At 46.9% G+C, this 20,170-nt stretch overlaps 1 protein-coding gene across 1 annotated transcript; it reads right to left on the bottom strand.

Moving 5' to 3' along the window:
• Positions 1-508: 508 nt before the first annotated feature.
• Positions 509-19,560, bottom strand: LOC137438844 (ras-related protein Rab-10). The gene is made up of 6 exons (XM_068134261.2): positions 19,167-19,560; positions 16,989-17,049; positions 8,601-8,739; positions 4,567-4,656; positions 4,118-4,219; positions 509-1,956 (listed from the first exon to the last, which is right to left on the bottom strand). Exons 1-6 carry the CDS (start codon positions 19,291-19,293, stop codon positions 1,867-1,869), a joined length of 609 nt encoding a protein of 202 aa, XP_067990362.1. The 5' UTR covers positions 19,294-19,560; the 3' UTR covers positions 509-1,866.
• Positions 19,561-20,170: the final 610 nt, after the last annotated feature.

The raw sequence follows: 20,170 nt of genomic DNA, 5'->3' as shown, positions 1-20,170 counted from the left end.
AAGCGCTACGCTGATCACTTTATCTCAATTTTCAAATTATTGTCGGCTCCCTCCTTACAAAACAGTGAACTGACAAATGGGATCAGTATGCAGAAAATATAGGTAATAATGATGCCAGCACCCAGGCAAAGTCCACAGGGTGGAGTTTAAATGAAACGTGCACATCAATGTGCCAATTCAAGTCAGGTAAGGTTGAAGAAGCCACACGAGCCAGGGTAAGGTTGAAGGTGTACGCAGACAAAGGTGAAAGCAAAGCGTTTCAATCAAGTTTCCATCAGAATTCATAACCAGGTAAAAAAAAAAAAATCCTTTTAGAGAATTGGTGATCACCTCGTGACAGAGTAATGCGAGGCATCAACAAAGTGTTCCTCGAAGCAAAAATTCCACCAGGACGAGCGTCTTCCACCTGCAGGTCAAATCAATTACAGGTGCACCCAAAATACAAGGTGCACACCTCGTTAGATCAAAACAAAGGTCCGGTATAATAAAACTGACAGCGAGTCACCACTCGGATAAACGCAAAACTAAGATTTTATTAGTTTGATACAATACAGTAGAATACAAGCCACAAGTCCGCAGTTACAAGAAACGGCATTCATGTTCAAACAGAATCCACAGTTTAAATCGGTCAACTGGTGTACGGAACAATGGTGCAGGTTAGCTTGTACATATCTAACTCTCAAGCACGATTCCTCCAAATTGAAAACAATATGTTGTCATACCTTCATCGAAGTTCGCTCCAGCCTTGAAAAGCACTACTTTTTCAGGCAAAAACTGACGCACAAGGTGAAAAGTGATTGTTTACCAATCCCCCCCCCCCCTCCCCATCCCCACCAAGTTGTATAAACACAACGCATCAGATCTCAAAGTGATTTCCAAGGGGCCTCGATCAAGCCAATGGGAATTTCATACATAAACGGGGGTCGTTCCGCTTGGATAACCGCCCCACACCATATCTCACGGGTCACGTATAGTGAACGCCACACTGGCCAACCGCAAAACCGTGACGCTTCTGCAACAGCCCGTGCACTGCAACCTCCACGGGCATGGAATTTGAGTTATATAATATTGGTTAAATACATATCGGTGCATCCAAGGTAATTTCAGGAGATATTTAAACAATAAAAATCTGCGTAACACTCATGAAAGCATGCGAAACAGTAACTGCATTCGGTCCAAAGGGACCGTCAAAAGCGCAAAGCCAAAAGCCAATTTTGAGCCACAATGTTTACGCGACCGTGGTCGTTAATTTTGTACCGCTCCGATGGACTCGAGAAGTGGCGAGTGCAAAGCCAACTCCAACCGATTTCAGAGATAAAAAGGCCTTTGGGGGGAAAAAAAGAAGCAAAAAGAAAAAGAAAAAAACCACTTGACTTTACAAAGCTGTGCACAACAAGGGAAGTGCTCCGAGTTCAAATCCATTATCTCTGTCCTGTCAGCATCGCAACAGCTCAAACAGACAAACACCACACACAAACACCACAAACACCAAACACCTTGATACAACAGGAGTATCAAGTATGGTTCAAAGCATCTGGTAATTTAGATCAGGGAGAGAGGAAATTTTTTTCCATGGCACAAGGTCTTGCATTTGTGGGCCATTAAACCCGGTAAAGGTTCACCACCCGAATTCCCGGTTTCTGAAAAAAAATGGAAAAACGTTAACGAACACGGAAGGAAATGGAGCAAAATTATAAGCACAACGCCATCGTTACTGATGAGCGTGAGTGTAGTGGCGCAGCGTGCAAACGAAGTCCTTCGAGGGCTGGGGCGGGAGTGGGGGGGGGCGGGGAAGGGGTTGAAAAAAGCCACAAATTTGTGTCTCCATTCGGGTGCAGGTGGCAATCGGAGGGAAGAGAAGCTCCATCAAGAGCAACATTTGGTCTTCAAACCCATCACTCCTCCACTGCTGCTCGTATCCACAACGTCCTTTCTCTCCGGCTCTTTTGCTGGCGTCTAGTGGAAGAGGAGGACAATGATGAGAGTGAGGAAGAGGATGGCTCTGCCACTCCGACACCCCTTTGTACCCAATTGAGGTGGCTTTTTGGAAGACTTCAATAAACACAACTTGCAGTGTGGTAATCTTCATCCTGATGGAGCGGCACTTACACGGAAGGAAGGAAGCTCGAGGTGAAGTCTGATGTGGTTTCAAAAATGTTTTTCGAACAATCGAATGAACTTGTCAAACTCAGGGAAATTTCATCATTCTCCACAGATTTTAATAACCATCCCACCACCCTCCCCCCACCCCCCACCATCCAGTAAAATAGTTAACCATTTATAATCTAGCCTATTATTAATGGCCAAGTAATAAGTTAACTTGTAAGATTTTCACCTTTTAATTGCAAGGATGGCATGACAACCAACCTCTACGCGGTCCCATCCTGGTAACATCTAACGGAGGGCGATCGAGTGGTTACCTCGGTAACTGATTTAGGCAATTTAGTGATCCGATTATGTATTCACTTGAATGACCCTCCTTCGTGTGACACGGTGAATGACTCCTTCCCTTCGCATGACACGAGTTTGCAGCTCTTCAATGTAACCCCTTCATGGATCCTAGTCTACAAGCGAACTGTTGCTCTTTGTAACTGGCGATTCAACAATGTGTGTGCCATCTCTCAGATGGACGTTAAACGGGTGCCCCGTATGACAACATTTGTTGGTGGGATGTTAAAGATCCCATGGTGTCCTTCGCTAAGAGTAGGCAAGCTATCACAGGCACAATGAACAAATTCCTGCCCTGACCAGCAGAGGGCATTGCATCAGCTGCACCTTCAGCCAATGATGCTACTCCCCTGGCGTTGTGTTGCATATGAATGATGAATAAGAAGATGCTTCCTCTAAATTCTGTATCACACAAGGGCACAATCCTCTTGAGGAAGTTCCGTCATTGAAAGTTATGGGTCTCACTATCAGCTATGATCTTTCTTGGGCAAACCACATTTCTAAGTTGGCCTCCAAAGCCAGTTGCCGACTGGGCATCTTCCAACATTCAAAGTCTTTCCTTGGCACACGTCAACTCCTGTCCATCCACAAGGCATTCATCTGCAACTTGATTGAGTACTGCTCTCCCCTCTAGGGAGAAGTCCTGCATCACATCTGGCTCACATTGATTCCAAGGATACCTAAGCCTTCAAGATCATTGGAATATTTTGCGATGAAGCCGAGTCTATGGGCCTATCACTTTGCCATCACAGACAGGTCGGTGTCTGTCTTCTTCCACCTCTTTCTGGTCTTGCACCCTCTATTCTTTCCATGCTTTCCATCATTCCCCATCCAAAACCATATTTTCCCATTAACAGGCAGGTCAGACAACAGTGGCTACTCAGCGAGTGGAGAAGAAAACAACAACCTGTTGGTAGATTGCAACAAATGCTGACAATTTCTATCACGCCTACTGGCTACTGCCGACCGTGCAAGGAGCAGTGCCCATCTGAACCGTATCCAGACGGGTGTTGGATGCTTCAACGCATGCATGCACTCCTGGATCCTGGCCGACACTGCAGCTTGTACCTGTGGTGAGATAGACAGCACACCACTTGGTGGAGTAACCCATACAACACCCTGATGGAGGATGGAATTCGCTGCAGAAGATCACTGCGCAGGCCCAGGAGTGGCTGAGGACTGCCAATTTCACCAGATAGTTCGCTCAACTCAAACCAATCCATACGAAGAAGCAGCTTGGAAGATACTCGTTCCACTCAAACACAGCCATCTTGACTTCTCTCACCAGATATGAAGATTGCTGCAACCACAATGTGCACTGTTTTGTGGGGATTTTTATTTCTATTTGTCATATGTGCACCTGGGGTGGATGGGGTGGAGGTTGGGGCAAGACGAATTTGGAAAATAAAAATCAAATAGAAAAGAGGAGAAAGGGGAACTTTGTGAGCCACATTTATTTACATCTCTCAAGTCTGCGTCTACTTCGTTATCTTGGAAGGCTGAGGAAACCGCAGTAAAGCAAGCTCCCTTTGGAGTGAATATGGCTCCTTTTGCATTCTTCAAGAAAGTATTTAAATGGTCCATAATGCAAGCTCGCTTTTTAAGTTTTCCTAAACACAAGTCGATTTAGAAACTCTCGCACACAGTTTAGAAACTCTCACAACAGTACCTTTCTCAAAATGTCTTCCGCCAATGTGAAGAACGCTTCTTCAATGTTGATATTCGACTTTGCGCTCGTCTCGAAGAACCTGATACCGTGCTCCTTGGCAATCTGAGCACAAAACAGAGATAAAGACAAAAATAGAACACTCTGTGCTGCCAAATCGTCCCGGTGGAACACAGCGGCAACATCTTTCAAAGGTAGACATCACCGAACACCGATCAAGATGAACTCGGATCTGTGGCACCGATGATGTACAACAGCGTGCATTATGCACAAATCATAACCCCAGGATAACCATTCCCAAAAGGATTTACAACATGGATGATGAAAGAGCAGAGCTAAACACCAACAATAAACAAGTTTTGAAACAAGCATAGGCCATACACGGTCAGCGTTTAAAATAGAATCCTCTATTTTAGCCCAGCAACGGCACATAAAAAGGGTGCAGAACGTACCTGTTCACCCTTCTCCTTGGGCACAAGACGCTTCTCCTCCATGTCGCACTTGTTTCCAAGCAACATGCGCTCTACGTCCTCGCTGGCATGCTGGCATACGGTAAACACAGCAGCTCAAAAGTCAAGAACAATGGCAACAAAGCCGATTCAATTCTGCATGATGGGTCAATAGTGATAGGAGTTGAAAATGCCAAAGAGAATGCAATTTGGAGAAAAAGAGCGTACACGTACATACACACACGTACACACACACACACACATGTTAAATACTATGTTAAATCGACTGCAGACAAAATAAATTATTGCTCCGAGAAGAGCTGTACACTTCTGGAAACGAAAGTGTACATGTATCACCAGTACACACAGGGCGACACTAAAATATAGGTACAGGAGACATACCTGCCCTGTTTCCACAGTCCGACACTCCCACCTCATACATAATCCAATACCTCATTCCATCCAAACCATTTGACTAGGTTACCGTTGAACAGCATCTCGACGAGCATTTTCCAAAGATACTGTGGGAATTCAGCATTAGACTTCCGGTTCCTTGAAGGACGCATGGTTCGGTACTCCAACACATCTACCTCCAAAGATAATACTGTCCGGAAATCGTTTCATTGTCACTTGCACCTGTCGGATATTGTATTCTTGGTGCTTTGTTACCTCCGCCACTGAAGGTGGATGGAGGTTATGCTTTCACCCCCGTCTGTCTGTCTGTTCGTCTGTGAACAAGATATCTCAAAAAGTTGTGAACGGATTCGGACGAAATTTGGCAGAGATGGAGCGCATGTGACAAGGACGAAATGATTCGATTTTAGTGAAGATCTGGATTCGGATTCTTCACCATTGAGAGATAGGGCCAAAAGCGATATATAGCAGGATATCTCAAAAAGTTGTGGACGGATTGTGACTAAACTTGGTGAATGAGTTAGTAAGGTCACAAGAACAAGCTGATTAGATTTTGGTTCAGGTCCGAATCCATATCCGGCCTATCAGTGGGATACAAAACAAAGTGTTCAGCCTGGTGGAGGTATGAGCACTACCAAGTGCCGGTCTTGTTCATCTTTGTTCTCATCTGTAAAAACCATGTCATCTGCTCAACCTCCATTTACTTACCTCAATTCTACTTCTACTTTTTCCACTGGTTACTAATCTCTTCCAACACCCATTGCTAACACTGTAGCTCGACGAGTCTCTTAAGTGGAGGGGGCAAGGGGCAGAAAAATTCCTCATCCTTTTACATGGGTTCTGCATCACCCTACTCCAAACCCTCTGCCCCAGCTCCGATCACTGTATTGTCATGTCCTTTCACTTTCACCACCTCAAACTAATCGCAGAGCCATGACACAGCTTCCAACTTGCGCATAATCTTCGCCATTTCCACACAATCAACACTCGTTCACACTCTCACATGCTCGACTCAGCGTTGCTAAATTCAGTTAACACAAATGTGACCAGACCAGGTGTGAGATATAACTCAGGTCCAAAAGCTCATTGTTCGTGCTCACTCAGACTATGCTCACCTCCCACCAGTATTCTTCTGTGTGCACTGCGCTCTCCCACCCCACCCCATAACACTCCGGTCCACCAATATTCCAACTTCACAGAGATGTATATATTTGAGGCTGCTGCAACAAACCCAGATATGATTGTAAGTGGTGATGGTGGCCATTCCAATGGTCTTTCCATTCAGGCGAGGATCTAACAAGGGTTTTTACATCCCACAAGGACCTAAGTTATTCTTGATCTCGATAAATCTGTCTTATTCTCTTGAAAACCAACTCCACCTGATGCAGCACCATCACTCTTGCGAAAGGCTGACCATTGCAGAATCCCTTCAACAGGCCTGGACAAGATGAGGCACTGGTCAGCTACTTGGAACCTGACATTCTACGATGACAACACACACTCGCACAAGGAAGAGAATAATCAAACTATTCAGTCCACTTCTCTGGACAGCCACTGAAAGAGCAGCAGCCCGTGGAACTAGGTGGCCTCACTGAACGCCACAATCTTTCATGGGAGGATCATATCACCAAGCTTGCATCAAAGGCCAGTTACCATCTCCATTGAGCGAAGGCATTCCTGAACCGCACCAAGCTCTCATAAGGTTTTCCATATGTTTTATGGCTCTCCACTCTGGATTGGTGCTCCTGCTTCGCACCTTGCCCCTCTTGTCAAAGCAGTTAAAGAAGGCCTTTAACCAATGGAATTTGAAGGCAAGATGCAGATTCCCAAGGACCCTCACACTCCCACAGGCAGCAGGTACAAACAACAACAACAACAACAACAACAACAACAACAGGCAGCAGGTACATGGGCTATCTAAATTATAATGATTGAATACAAACTTACATCTGACTCCTTATGCCCTCTCTTAACTCTGCCATCCTCAAACCAACTCATAACAGCGTATGGTTCGGAGGTTGGACGTTTATAAAGCTTAGCCCAATGTGACTTAAAGACCTGAGATTGTTACAGTATTTTAATATCAAAATATCTAGCGATTTTCTCTTTTTATTATTATTGTTCATCCTTCGTCGTAGATGACCATGACTTCAACAAGGATTCATTAAAATTCAGGTGCAACGTATTCGACGATGACAAATCATTCCAATTTTTATCTCCATCACCGTAGGTGGATGGAGGTTACATTTTCAGCCCTTGTCCGTTTATCTTTGAGCACTATATCTCAGGATATCTGTCTATGAGGAGAACCTGTGCAAGTTTCTCCCATTGTCCACAGCCCCAATTATTCAGTGTACCCTTGAAGCACTTTTTCTGACCTCTAAACATTTCCCTTCAACTGGCTTACCATAGAAGAGATTGTTGGCAAACGCTCATCACACATTCTGGCCATCTTATCCAAGCTCTCTTCAACGGGGTGGATGCTGGGCATGTCATTCATGGAGACAATCATTCAAAACAGTGTTTCGGAGATTGCAGAAGGCAACGCTGGTCTTAGCTATTCTGATGTTGACTTCATGGTCAACATGAACTGCTCTGGAGAAGATGCTGCCAAGGTAGGTAAATCTGTTGACTGCTACAAGCCTTTACTGAAAGTTGAATTCACCTACCTCTTAAATGATGCAGGTCGGTGCATCTCAGACATCTTGTGATATTATTGTCTCAGACAACGTCTCAGACATCTTGTGACATTATTTCATCAATATGGCAAACTCTCGACAGGGCATCCTGTGACCCTCCATCGTACAAAGTCCTTCCTTGGCAAGCCAGAACTCCGATCACCCTACAAGACGTTCATCCGCAGCTTGATGGAGTACTGCTCTCCCCTCTGGGTTGGCTCCCCAGCCTCACATCTTGCTCAGCTTGAAGCTGTGTAAACCAAGGCCTTTGGATTGGGGATGAATATTTGGTTTGATGAAGGCCTTCAATATTATTGGAATTTCACATGAGGAAGCCGAGTCTATGGGCCTACCACTTGGCCATTGCAGACAGGTCAGTGGTCTGTCTTATGTTGCCTCCTTTCTGGTCTTGCATCCCCTGTTCCTCCCATATCCCCCCCCCCCAACCCCCCAACCACCTTCCCTGCCCCTCCTCCAAGGTTTCTGCAGTATCTTGTTGCGCCTTCCCCAGGTCTTCGAGACAACTGTTCACCACCATCTCAGATCATCCCCAATCCAAAAACATGGTAGTCTCTACCCTCGTTTACCCCGCCCCACCAAAATCCCTCCTTCTTCCAATTTTCCACTTTTCCCTCCGAGTTTCCTTCTGTATCCATGTTGTCCACCCTGTGCATCCTCTGTATCCATCTTGTCCACCCCATGCATGCGTGTTTTGCGCCCTCTTTTTGTCTGTTACGCCCCAATCCATTCAGTGTACTATATCCTTCCACAAACCTCGACTAAGGACGAAAAAAAAAAAAAAAATTGGCCTTCATACATAATATCAGCTTGCAGATAAGAACAAACATGCATGCGTTCACACAATCCCAACAGGCCCCTTGCACTTTATCAAAACAAAACAACAAAAAAGCCCCAAAGTTTTACATTCTCCCAACAATAACCAACCTCATCAATGTTTCGTAGCCACTTGCTGATGTTCTCAAAACTCTTGCTGTTGGTAATGTCGTAGACGAGCATAATTCCCATGGCTCCGCGGTAGTACGATGTGGTGATGGTGTGGAAACGCTCTTGTCCGGCAGTGTCCCTGCAACAAAGTTTTCAAACAGGTCTGTTAGAGGGTCTCGTCAAATCAAATGGTGAATGTGCCATTTGTTCATTCCTCACTCAACCTCTTGCCAAACCACATATACAAACACAAAATGTACCTGATGTCCCATGTCTTAACGATTCTTCTCCTCACAATCACCCTCCTTCCCTCAATGTCCCCCAACCAACCCGAAGGGGAGTCTATGAACTGATAACGTGGATTTATGTGGTGTTTATGCAGTGCAGGCACGAAGATCCAAATGGACTTCTGAGCTGTGTTAAACTTCTTTGTAGAAAGACAAATAGACACGCATGCACACGTTGATGTTCTTGATGTTCAAGCATCAAACGAGCTATCAAAGGCAGGACGAGTCACATGTGTAAGTATAGTGTGCTTCCAATTTCAAAACATAAGCATCTCCTTCAACCTCCATCCCAAAGCTTGCACCAACAAATCCGTGTAGACTGCAGAGGGAAACGCCTTCTCATGACCAACGTACCAAACCTAACCTTTACAAGCGTTACGCCTCGGTCCCCCGTCGTTGAAATGATGTGAGTTGACAAAGTGAAAGACACAAGGCGGCCATCTTGGATTTTGACGTGGCGACCCGATTTTCAATAGCGTTCTCCCTTATGCGTAGATACACCCACACACCAGATTAGAAGTTAGTAGTTCGTTTATTTTTCAAGATATTTCGCTCAAGGTTCAGACATATATATGGTGGTGGCCATCTTGGATTTTGACGTGGCGACCCAATTTTCAATAGCGTTCTTCCTTATGTGTAGATACACCCACACACCAGATTAGAAGTTAATAGTTCGTTTATTTTTCAAGATATTTCGCTCACAAGGTTGACATGTATATGGTGGCTGCCATCTTGGATTTTGACGTGGCGACCCAATTTTCAATAGCGTTCTTCCTTATGCCTAGATACACCCACACACCAGATGAGAAGTTGGTACTTCGCTTATTTTTCAAGATATTCAGCTCAAGGTTCAGACATACATGGCGGCGGCCATCTTGGATTTTAACGTGGCGACCCAATTTTCAATAGGGTTCTTCCTTATGTGTAGATAAACCCACACACCAGATTAGAAGTTAGTAGTTTGTTTATTTTTCAAGATATTTCGCTCACAAGGTTCAGACATGTATATGGTGGCGGCCATCTTTGATTTTGACGTGGCGACCCAATTTTCAATAGCGTTCTTCCTTATGCAGAGATACACCCACACACCAGATTAGAAGTTGGTACTTTGCTTATTTTTCAAGATATTCTGCTCACAAGGTTCAGACATACATGGCGTCAGACATACATGGTGGCGGCCATCTTGGATTTTGACGTGGGTTGCACCCACGCACCAAATTTGAATGCGGTCCTTCACTTACGCACGCACTTACGCACGCACGCACGCATGCACATACGCACGCACGCCTGCCCGCACGGACGGACACACAGACGGAGGGGAAAACCATAGTCCCCCTTTCGCTCCGCGGTGCGACGGGGGACAAAAATGGACATCGGACATGAAACGTGGAATTCGAAAATCTGGAGATGTGCTCTTTGTAGATGTTCAATTTTGTTGGCAACAATCAAAGCCAGGTTATGAAATAACAGAGAGCCGCCTACTACTACTACTACTACTACACAAATTAATCCCACCTTCTTGTGGCTTCAGCCAGGTTATGAGTGACCCAAGTCTTTCACAAATCTGGCTTGTCTGTGGTAAAGTTCGCATGGAGCTTAATGAGGCATGACTTGGTAATTTCTTCAGGTTGTCAACAAAAACTCACCTCTTTAATGAAGACCCCATGGGGCCTTTAATGTCCACTAACTAATGAGAGCAGACCAGACATCCAGATTATCATCCATCGGAGGGACGGCACACTGACGCAACATCACATCACGTCTGTGAAACATCAAATTGACTGTTTATCGATGGGGCCGAGAATCAAACTCGGACTCGAGTGGAGAGAATGGCAAAACATGTTGGCAAAAATGCAAAACAATTGCGGCATGGACTGGTAACAAGTACAGGCAGAATGTGATCCCTCAGGCCGCTCTCAAACACATGGCTCATCAGTGCACATCGGATTTTTATGTGAAAAAATAAAAAATATTTTTTCACATAAAACGGCTTTTTTGCACGCAAAAAAATTATTTTGCTATTTTCGGAGAAAAAAAATATTTCGCCCTTTTTCGGGAAAAATAAAATAAAATGCCCTTTTTGGTCGAAAATGTCTGTCAACGCTAAAAGAAATTAGGGAATTTTTCGAAATTTTAAACTGCGATCGAAATTTTTAACTGCGATCTAAATTTTTAGCTGCGATCGATCTCAAAAACAAAACGTTGCGTCCACTTGCGTGCGTTGCGTCCCCAGCGTGTACAGCAGTGAGGCGGTGTACTACAGTGAGAGAGTGTACACAAAGTGTGAACAAGTCTCCTATCAAGATGAGTGCTGCTCTTCGTGACAAGTGGCTGAAGGAATTCAACGCTGGCGGCGATGGGGCCACCTTCAAGTACGTGTCGAGTGACACGGCTTTCTGTCGAGCTTGTGAAAAGACTTTCCGGGCGAAGCAGAAGTCTGAGCTGGCCCAACATGTCCGAGGAGACCGCCACAAGAGCAACTTGGCCTTGAAGAAGAAGAGGACGGTCACGCAAGCCACCATGGAGGACTTTGGTGGCGGAAAGAGGCACAAGTGCGACGTCGTGGCTCAGGAGCTGTGCCAGGCCATGCTGGCCGCTGGCATCCCATGGTCGAAATTGGAAAACCCTGCCCTCCGGTCGTTCCTGGAGAAGCACATCACTCTCCAGATCCCCGATGAAAGCTGGATTAGAAAGCACTACCTCGACAAGTGCTACGACGAGGCCTTGGCGGGGATCCGTGCCGACCTCGGACAGCAGCCCATCTGGCTGTCCGTCGATGAGACGACCGATTCGGCAGGTCGATATGTGGCCAACATCATCGCGGGACGCTTGTCCAAGGAGGGGTACTTTCGTCCCCACCTCGTCCAGTGCATGTTTCTGGAGAAGACCAACTCCGGGGAGATCATGCGCGCAGTCAATGACACGCTGCGCTATCTTTGGCCTGATTTCAAGCCGGAGTGCCTCAAGGTCCTCGTCAGCGACTCCGCGGCCTATATGATCAAGGTCGGCCATGCCCTGAAGAAACTCTTCCCGGACATGCTGCATGTGACTTGCGTTGCCCACGCGCTCCACCGTGTCTGCGAGACAGTCCGAGAAATGTTCAAGGACGTCAACGACCTGATTGCCACGACGAAGAAGGTGTTCGTCAAAGCCCCGTCACGTGTTGTCCTTTGGAAGGAGCAGCAGCCCAATCTTTCTCTCCCCCCGGAGCCCATTCTGACTCGGTGGGGGACGTGGATCGATGCCGCGGTGTTTTACGCCGAGCACTTCGAGGCCGTCAAGGACATTGTGGACCAGCTGAACGATGACGACGCGATGGCAATCCGGAGTGCCAAGGACCTGTTCGGAAAGGCGGACATCAAGCTCAGTTTGGTCTTCTTAAATGCCCACGTGTCGTTCATCCCGAAGATCCTTAAGCAGCTGGAGGAGGCCGGCATGGAGCTGGCCAAGGCCTTCCAGCTCCTTGATCAGGCCAAGGAGGAGCTCGAAAAGATCCGAGGCTGCCGTAAGGAGATCCTGCTCACCAAGTTCAAGGCGGTGCTGCAGCGCAATCCCGACATTGGTGTGCTGAGGACAGTGGCTTTGATCCTGAATGGAGATCAACACGGATCTGAGGTTGGTGTGCCGGCTGGAGTCAAGCTTGCCGACATCCCCCTCTTGAGGTACTGTCCCATCGTCAGCGTCGACGTGGAAAGGTCCTTCTCCGTCTACAGAAACGTCCTCACCGACCGCCGACACCGCCTCACCAAGGAGAACATTACCAAGATAATGATTTCAAACACCGACTTTAACCGTTCCTAAAAGGGTCTTGTCAATTTCTTCTAGTCCTCTACTTATCAAACAATGCGGTTGCAATAAAGGTACCTGAACGTCATTTTTTACCTGTTTACTAGCCCAGAGTGCTTAATGTTGTGCAGGAAAAAGCTTACCATTTTTTGTTCTTTTTTTGACTGATTTCTGAAAAATTTGGTAATAATAAAAAATGAATAAAACGGGGGAAAAAAATATTTGGGGATTTTTTCACATAAAAAATAAAAAATTCCGCTTTTCAAAACATAAAAGGCCTATTTTCTTAACATAAAAATCCGTAGTCTACGTCATCAGGTTTGACGATCCCAAACATACAGCAAATGTGATCAAAAGGAATCTCAACATGAAAGAGGCCAATGGAACACTCACGATTACAACTTGGCCTGTACAAAATCAATATGAGCATTACAGAGGTTGCATGAGGTTGGAGAAACCAAAGAGCAAAACTATGCCAAATTATGAAGCATCTTTAAAATTATACATTTCCCGCTGCCAGGTAGAATTGGGGGCGTAATCCAGGGAATTTAGGACATTACACATTTGGATTAGTGTATACTAGCTGGGTTACCCGGCACTGCCCGGGAAAAACAGTACCCAACTTCTTGAGATTATTTATAAGAAGGTGATGGTTTTGGGATGTGTTGGACATTGAAAAGCTATGGAGGTTACCTTTTTGCCCACTGGCCAGTGACAGCACTGTCTGACCACACGTCCGAATATATACTTTATAGCAACAAGGCCTCCAAGAAGGGTGTGGTAGCTTAACCATGCCCAGATTCAAGGTAAGTACCTACACCCAAATTTTCAGGCCTCTAGGTGCTATGGTTCGGCCAAGAACGCTCCATAATTACCCTTTTTAAAAACCTTCAGAATTAAACACGTCGGTTAGAAAGGTTCTGCTTCATTTTTAAAGGGATGGATGGACAGATGGACAGAAGGAAGGCCATAGGCAATTAATGAAGCGGCAATAATTGTGATTCAGCTGCAAACGTAGCCTTGACAAAAGAGGAACTAAAATGGAAAGGACAAAATAGAAACACGGGAAACAAGATAAGGATGAAAAATAATAGGAATTCTAAAAGTACAGTGAAGGTGCCTACAATCACGTCATTGGCACAAACACGTGAATGACAACCCTTAGCAATTACCAAGTATTATACGTAAAAAAAACATTACCTGTATTATACCCCTGTACGGTATTACCTGTGCAGTATAACACACACTTCTCAACACCAAGGAAATGCAAAGTGAGAAAAACACATCTCAAGCCAGTTTGAGTCCTTCTGGTTGAATAGAGCTGCAGTCAAGAGGGTTCAACGGAGCAACTCGATGAATGAATGAATGATCGTTTTAAGGCCATTTTCCCCGCCAGAGCGGGGGTTAGATTGCGGGCTCCATGACAATCATGGTTCCCTGTTTGAGGCAATGTTTATATGGCCGGATGCCCTTCCTGACGCCAACCCTTGGTCGCCTCTTCGATGCGCAGGGATACGATGTACCTATTCTAACTCGGGGTACACACCGTGATCATCCATCCCAGCAAGCTGGTACTCAATTTGCCGACCTCGGAAGGATGACAGGCTGAGTCAACCCCCTGGCGTTAATTCAGCGATCGACCGGGATTCGAGCCCAGGATCCTAGGATCCCAAGCCGGCACCCTAACCTCTAAGCCAACACCAGGCTAATGGAGCAACTCGATCTACAACACAATTGAGGGGTCTTCGTTACAAGGGAAAATTAGAAAGAAGGGGTCTTAGTCCAGAATGAAAGTACGATCTACGTATTGAAGATGTTCAAAGGAATTCAAAGGAATTGACAGGGTAAGTACAGGTAGTCTTATGACATATAGTTGGAGGTGCAGGAGGGGACCAGGGAACATGGAGTAGAGGTGGAATAAGATTGGGCAGAGATTTGTTGTTTATTCAGAAAGTACTTAGTTTGTGGAATATGTTAACAGGAAGAGTAGTGGGTGCAAGGACAGGTGACTAGTGCAGGGAGATGATCGCAATGGGACGATAATCGTGCTTTAGATTTGCTATGACAACAATAATTAATTTCCACCAACATAACTACTGCTCTGTGCAGTAGGTATATCGCACCTTGAACCTGCATATTGATGGTGTATTGACTGCTTTGAGCGGTTATTGTGTTTAGTTTCTCACAAAAGATATACCCATATTAAATGCAGCTCGATAAAATAAAGGATGTGATATTATATATAGAATATAGAATGATCGTTTTAAGGCCATTTTCCCCGCCAGAGCAGGGGTTAGCCTTGCGGGCCCCATGACAATCACGGTTCCCTGTTTGAGGCAATGTTTTTATGGCCGGATGCCCTTCCTGGCGCCAACCATTAGTCGCCTCTTACGATGCGCAGGGATACGGTGTACCTATTCTAAACCGGGGTACACACCGGGATCATTCATCCCAGCAAGCTGGTACTCAATTTGCCGACCTCGGAAGGATGACAGGCTGAGTCAACCCCCCTGGGGTTAATTCAGCGATCGACCGGGATTCGAACCCAGGATCCTAGGATCCCAAGCCGGCACCCTAATCGCTAAGCCAACACCAGGCTTATGATATTATATGGAATGTATATTCTTCAAGATGTAATGTTAATTGTAAACAACTAACTACTCAAGGCGCCAAAATCGCCGATCTGTTTGAGTCCGCTTTGTCTGTGCACAAAGTTGAGCACTCAAGGCAAACATCTTGATAAAGGTCGAGAAGGTGAGCGCACTCGATGTGCAGAGTTTTGGTACCGAGGACAAGGACAAGCAGGTCATCTCGTTCTTCTCTCCTCTTACCATTCTCATTCTCGTTAGACCAAAAGGAGCGGGAAAGATGACGTCATGCGTTTCCTTTATTTATTTGTTTTTTACATTTTTGGCAAAACATGGGATTGATTGGCATTAATTTATTTGCGAAGTTCAACATCAAAGGCGGAATTTTAAATGCCCGAAGAATGAAGATAGTCATATGTGACACTTTCCAAAAAAATGTCCCATTTAGCAAGCCGCTAGCTCTGAGTGTTCCGTTAGCAAGCCGCTTGCTCGGTGAGTGTTCCGTTAGCAAACAGCTTCCTCGGTGTGCTCAACCGCTTTGCAAACTGCTCGTCCAGTCACTTGGCAAAGGAGCAAAGAGATTTCGTCCAGGTAAAATAAGGTTCGACTTTAAACAAATTGCAACAGAATTATGAAATAATGGGTACAAACACACGTAACTCTGACTATTCCAATTTGTTTTTATGTGGATTGTTATTGTATGCTACATGGTTCTCAAAGCACCAATGAAATTATTTATATTATCATGACAACGAGGTTCATCATCGTGATATAGGTTTTTTTTTTATTATCGCCCATGCCTACAGGTAACCCATTCAAACAAGGAATTAGACCGATACAAGTGGCGAAGGTGATTACGGAATAGGCCGGTACAAGTATATTTGGTGAGTGAGAGAGGTGGATGAGAAGCGAGTGAGTGTGTGTAATAATCGATTAAGAGTGTGCGTATGTGTATGTGCCCCGTGCGCACACATTTATCGTGAGTACTTGTTCATAATTGAGCCCATTAAATATATTATTCAGTATATAACAGAAGTTTCGGGAACTGAGTGGCGTGCTGACGAGGAGGGGGGTGTCGTTGAAGCTGAAGGGAAAGGTGTATGCTGCATGTGTGAGAAGTGTTATGATTTATGGGAGCGAGACATGGGCAATGAACGTGGAGCAGCAACGAAGGCTGGCAAGGGTGGAAATGCGAATGGTTCGGTGGATGTGTGGAGTATCGTTGAGAGAGAGGAAGACAAATGATGAATTGCGAAAGATGATGGGAATAGAGCCTGTGATGGATGCTGTGAAGAGGAACAGGTTGAGATGGTTTGGTCATGTGTTGAGGAAGGATGAAAGTGACTGGTTGAGAAGAGTGATGGAAATGAATGTAGAAGGAAGTAGAGGACGGGGAAGGCCGAGAAAGACTTGGCTAAAGATGGTGGAAGAAGAAATGCAGGCAAGGGGGTTAACAAGGGGAGATGCAGAAAATAGGGCAAAATGGAGAAGATCGTCATGGGGACCGCAAGGCTAACCCCCGCTCTAGCAGGGAAAATGGCCTTAAAATGCGTGTTGTGTGTGTGTGTTGTATACAACAGGTCTGGCCTTTGTGGAGCAGAGGGGTAAGATATATTTATTGAAGACTTCATTGGGTAGTTGCCTTTCCCTCCATCTTTGCTGTGCTCCACTCCTGGCATAAAGTAAAAGTTGAGGCAAATCAGCACGTCCTTCAAACAGTCACTTACCAGATCTGCAACTTTATCTTCTTTCCACCAAGCTCGATTGTCTTGATCTTGAAATCAATACCTATGCAATGGCAAAGGGAAACTACGTCACCAATCATTTTCGAACAACACATCATCCAATAACTAACGCTCTGAATTGCAGATGGCAAACCAAAGATGTTAGAAACAAAACTCATTTGAGTTTTCGTAATACACAACCACAATTGCTATGCAATGCTGGGTCAGGCTTACCCTGCATTATGAAAAGGGTTTGCATGCATGTCGGGGCTGTTTCAAGGTTCAAGTCCAGCTCCATTTTAACCTCCAATGGAAGGTACCTGGTGATTAGCCAGCAGGAAAACCAGGCCAAGAACATGTTTGCACAGCTTTTACGGCCCACATTTTAACACCAGCGAGGGAAGCACAAGCACCCAACGGTGAGCAGCAGCAGCACAACGGCTCAATGAGGAGTGGCGGCAGAAACAACCACTCAACAAGGAGCGGCGGCAGCACAACCACCCAACAAGGAGTTTCGGCAACCACCCAACAAGGAGCGACGGCAGCACAACCACCCAACAAGCAGTGACGGCAGAAACAACCACCCAACAAGGAGCGGCGGCAGCACAACCACCCAACAAGAAGTGACGGCAGAAACAACCACCCAAAAAGGAGCGGCGGCAGCACAACCACCCAACAAGGAGTGGCGGCAGAAACAACCACCCAACAAGGAGCGGCGGCAGCACAACCACCCAACAAGGAGTGGCGGCAGAAACAACCACCCAACAAGGAGTGGCGGCAGAAACAACCACCCAACAAGGAGTGGCGGCAGCACAACCACCCAACAAGAAGTGACGGCAGAAACAACCACTGAACAAGGAGCGGCGGCAGCACAAGCACCCAACAAGGAGTGGCGGCAGAAACAACCACTCAACAAGGAGCGGCGACAGCACAACAACCATCCAGGGTGGGGGGGGGGGCGGCAGCACAACCATCCAAAAGGGGCGGCAGCACAACCATCCGGGGGGGGCGGCAGCACAACCATCCAAAGGGGGCGGCAGCACAACCTTCCAGGGTGGGGGGGGGGGGGCAGCACAACCTTCCAGGGTGGGGGGGGGGGCGGCAGCACAGCCATCCAAAAGGGACACGGTGGCAGCTAAACCATTCAAAGGGGGCGGCAGCAACAGCGAAACCACCCAAGGGTGCAGCACCAACAACCCAAGGGTGCAGCACCAACAGCACCAACCACCCAAGGGTGCAGCACCAACAACCCAAGGGTGCAGCACCAACAGCACCAACCACCCAAGGGGGCAGCACCAACAACCCAAGGGTGCAGCACCAACTACCCAAAGGGGCAGCACCAACAGCACCAACCACCCAAGGGTGCAGCACCAACCACCCAAGGGTGCAGCACCAACCACCCAAGGGTGCAGCACCAACCACCCAAGGGTGCAGCACCAACAACCCAAGGGTGCAGCACCAACAACCCAAGGGTGCAGCACCAACAACCCAAGGGTGCAGCACCAACCACCCAAGGGGGCAGCACCAACCACCCAAGGGGGCAGCACCAACCACCCAAGGGGGCAGCACCAACCACCCAAGGGGGCAGCACCAACCACCCAAGGGGGCAGCACCAACCACCCAAGGGGGCAGCACCAACCACCCAAGGGGGCAGCACCAACCACCCAAGGGGGCAGCACCAACAGCACAACCAAAATCCCAAATAAAACGCTGCTGCTGCTCGGTTTTATTTGACACACATTGTGCCCCAAGAACAAAACCACCAAATCATAACCGCAACAGTCTCGCTCACGTTCCGTCACGGGGCTCGTGCGTGTCCACGTGGGCGGTGAAACCGTTCCGAGCACTGCAGGCCCGTCGGACATGCCATCCGGTGATTAAAAACAGAGACGCATAGCGGACAATCCCGATTGCCTATGCCGTCCGTCCGTCCGTCCTGGCGATCCGAGATCCACCTCCTCAGTCAACATCCAAATCCAAACCCAGACAAAGATCTCCGGACCAAACGCGATCGCAACAACTCAATCCACGGGCGTCGATCCAAATCCACCAAGTCGGGACAAACCACGTGGATAAACAGGACAGCATCAAAAACGAAAAAGGGACGGGCGAGCGGATATAGAGCAGCACAGACACATCGAACCAGAACGGACGAGAGTCCCCGCGGGTGCAGCGCCGTACCGATGGTGGAGATGAACGTGGTGTTGAAGGCATCGTCGGAGAACCTGAACAGGATGCACGTTTTCCCCACGCCCGAGTCCCCGATGAGTAACAGCTTGAACAGCAGGTCGTACGTCTTCTTGGCCATGGCCTGGCCACTGTAATCCAAATTCCTTCCTTACCGGCGCTCCGGCGCCTCCAGCGTGGAACTACCTCGGCTCTATGGACGACGAGGGGTAGAAACGATGCTGTGCCGGAATAATAACCCGAAAGAGATCGTAAAGGACTTCGACTAGGCCTCGTACAAGAGCCGAGGCACACCCAGCAGAAGTGGTCACGGTGCGCATGCGCGGCAGGCGGTGAGTAATGCGCGGAAGAGAACGATATGAAGAAGAAGAATCAAAAAATCATCCTCCTGACAGGAATACAACCATTCAGTGATGACGTACCCCGAATATGTTATCATAAATGGGATCTTCTGCAGCAGTTTTTCAGGGTTTTTTTTTTTCAGAAACCTTTTTATTCATTACGTCATTCTGTTTTCATTTTCTCACCAAAATGACAAAATGACAATTAACACTTGATATGCGTCTTTCCTCACGGTGACGTCATAGCCATATCTATCTATAATTCCAGTAATCTCTGTGTGTGTGTGTGTGTGTGTGTGTGTGTCTGTGTGTGTGTTTGTTTGTTTGTCTGTGACCGCTGTTTCTCGACAACCACGGGTCCGATATACTTGCAACTTGCCAGGTATATTGCTGGGGACCCGAGGATGTGCCTTTTCAAGGTTTGAAATTAATCGGACAAGTACTTACCGAGCTATGGCGATTTCTTTACCAAACACCGCAAGCCGTTCGCTTTGGACCAAACCATTGCATGTAAATAGAGGGGGGGGTTCTGTGGTCGTTGCGAATGGACCAAACCATTCATGTAAATAGAGGGGGGGGGGTTCTGTGGTCGTTACTGCCACGTGGTTTCAAAGTTTTTTGTTGTTGTTGTTGTTTGCACGCATGTTTTTTTGCACC

The sequence above is a fragment of the Myxine glutinosa genome, chromosome 13 (genome assembly GCF_964187855.1).
Source record: "Myxine glutinosa chromosome 13, kmMyxGlut1.1, whole genome shotgun sequence".
NCBI lineage: Eukaryota > Metazoa > Chordata > Myxini > Myxiniformes > Myxinidae > Myxine > Myxine glutinosa.
This window is presented reverse-complemented; position numbering and strand designations above follow the sequence as displayed.

Coding starts and splice junctions, on each gene's coding strand:
- LOC137438844 (XM_068134261.2), bottom strand. CDS start 19,293: ATGGCCAAGAAGACGTACGACCTGCTGTTCAAGCTGTTACTCATCGGG. Junction 4,220..4,566: donor CCAAGGAGAAGGGTGAACAG/GTACGTTCTGCA, acceptor TTTTGTGCTCAG/ATTGCCAAGGAGCACGGTAT. Junction 1,957..4,117: donor CGGAAGACATTTTGAGAAAG/GTACTGTTGTGA, acceptor CTCTTCCACTAG/ACGCCAGCAAAAGAGCCGGA.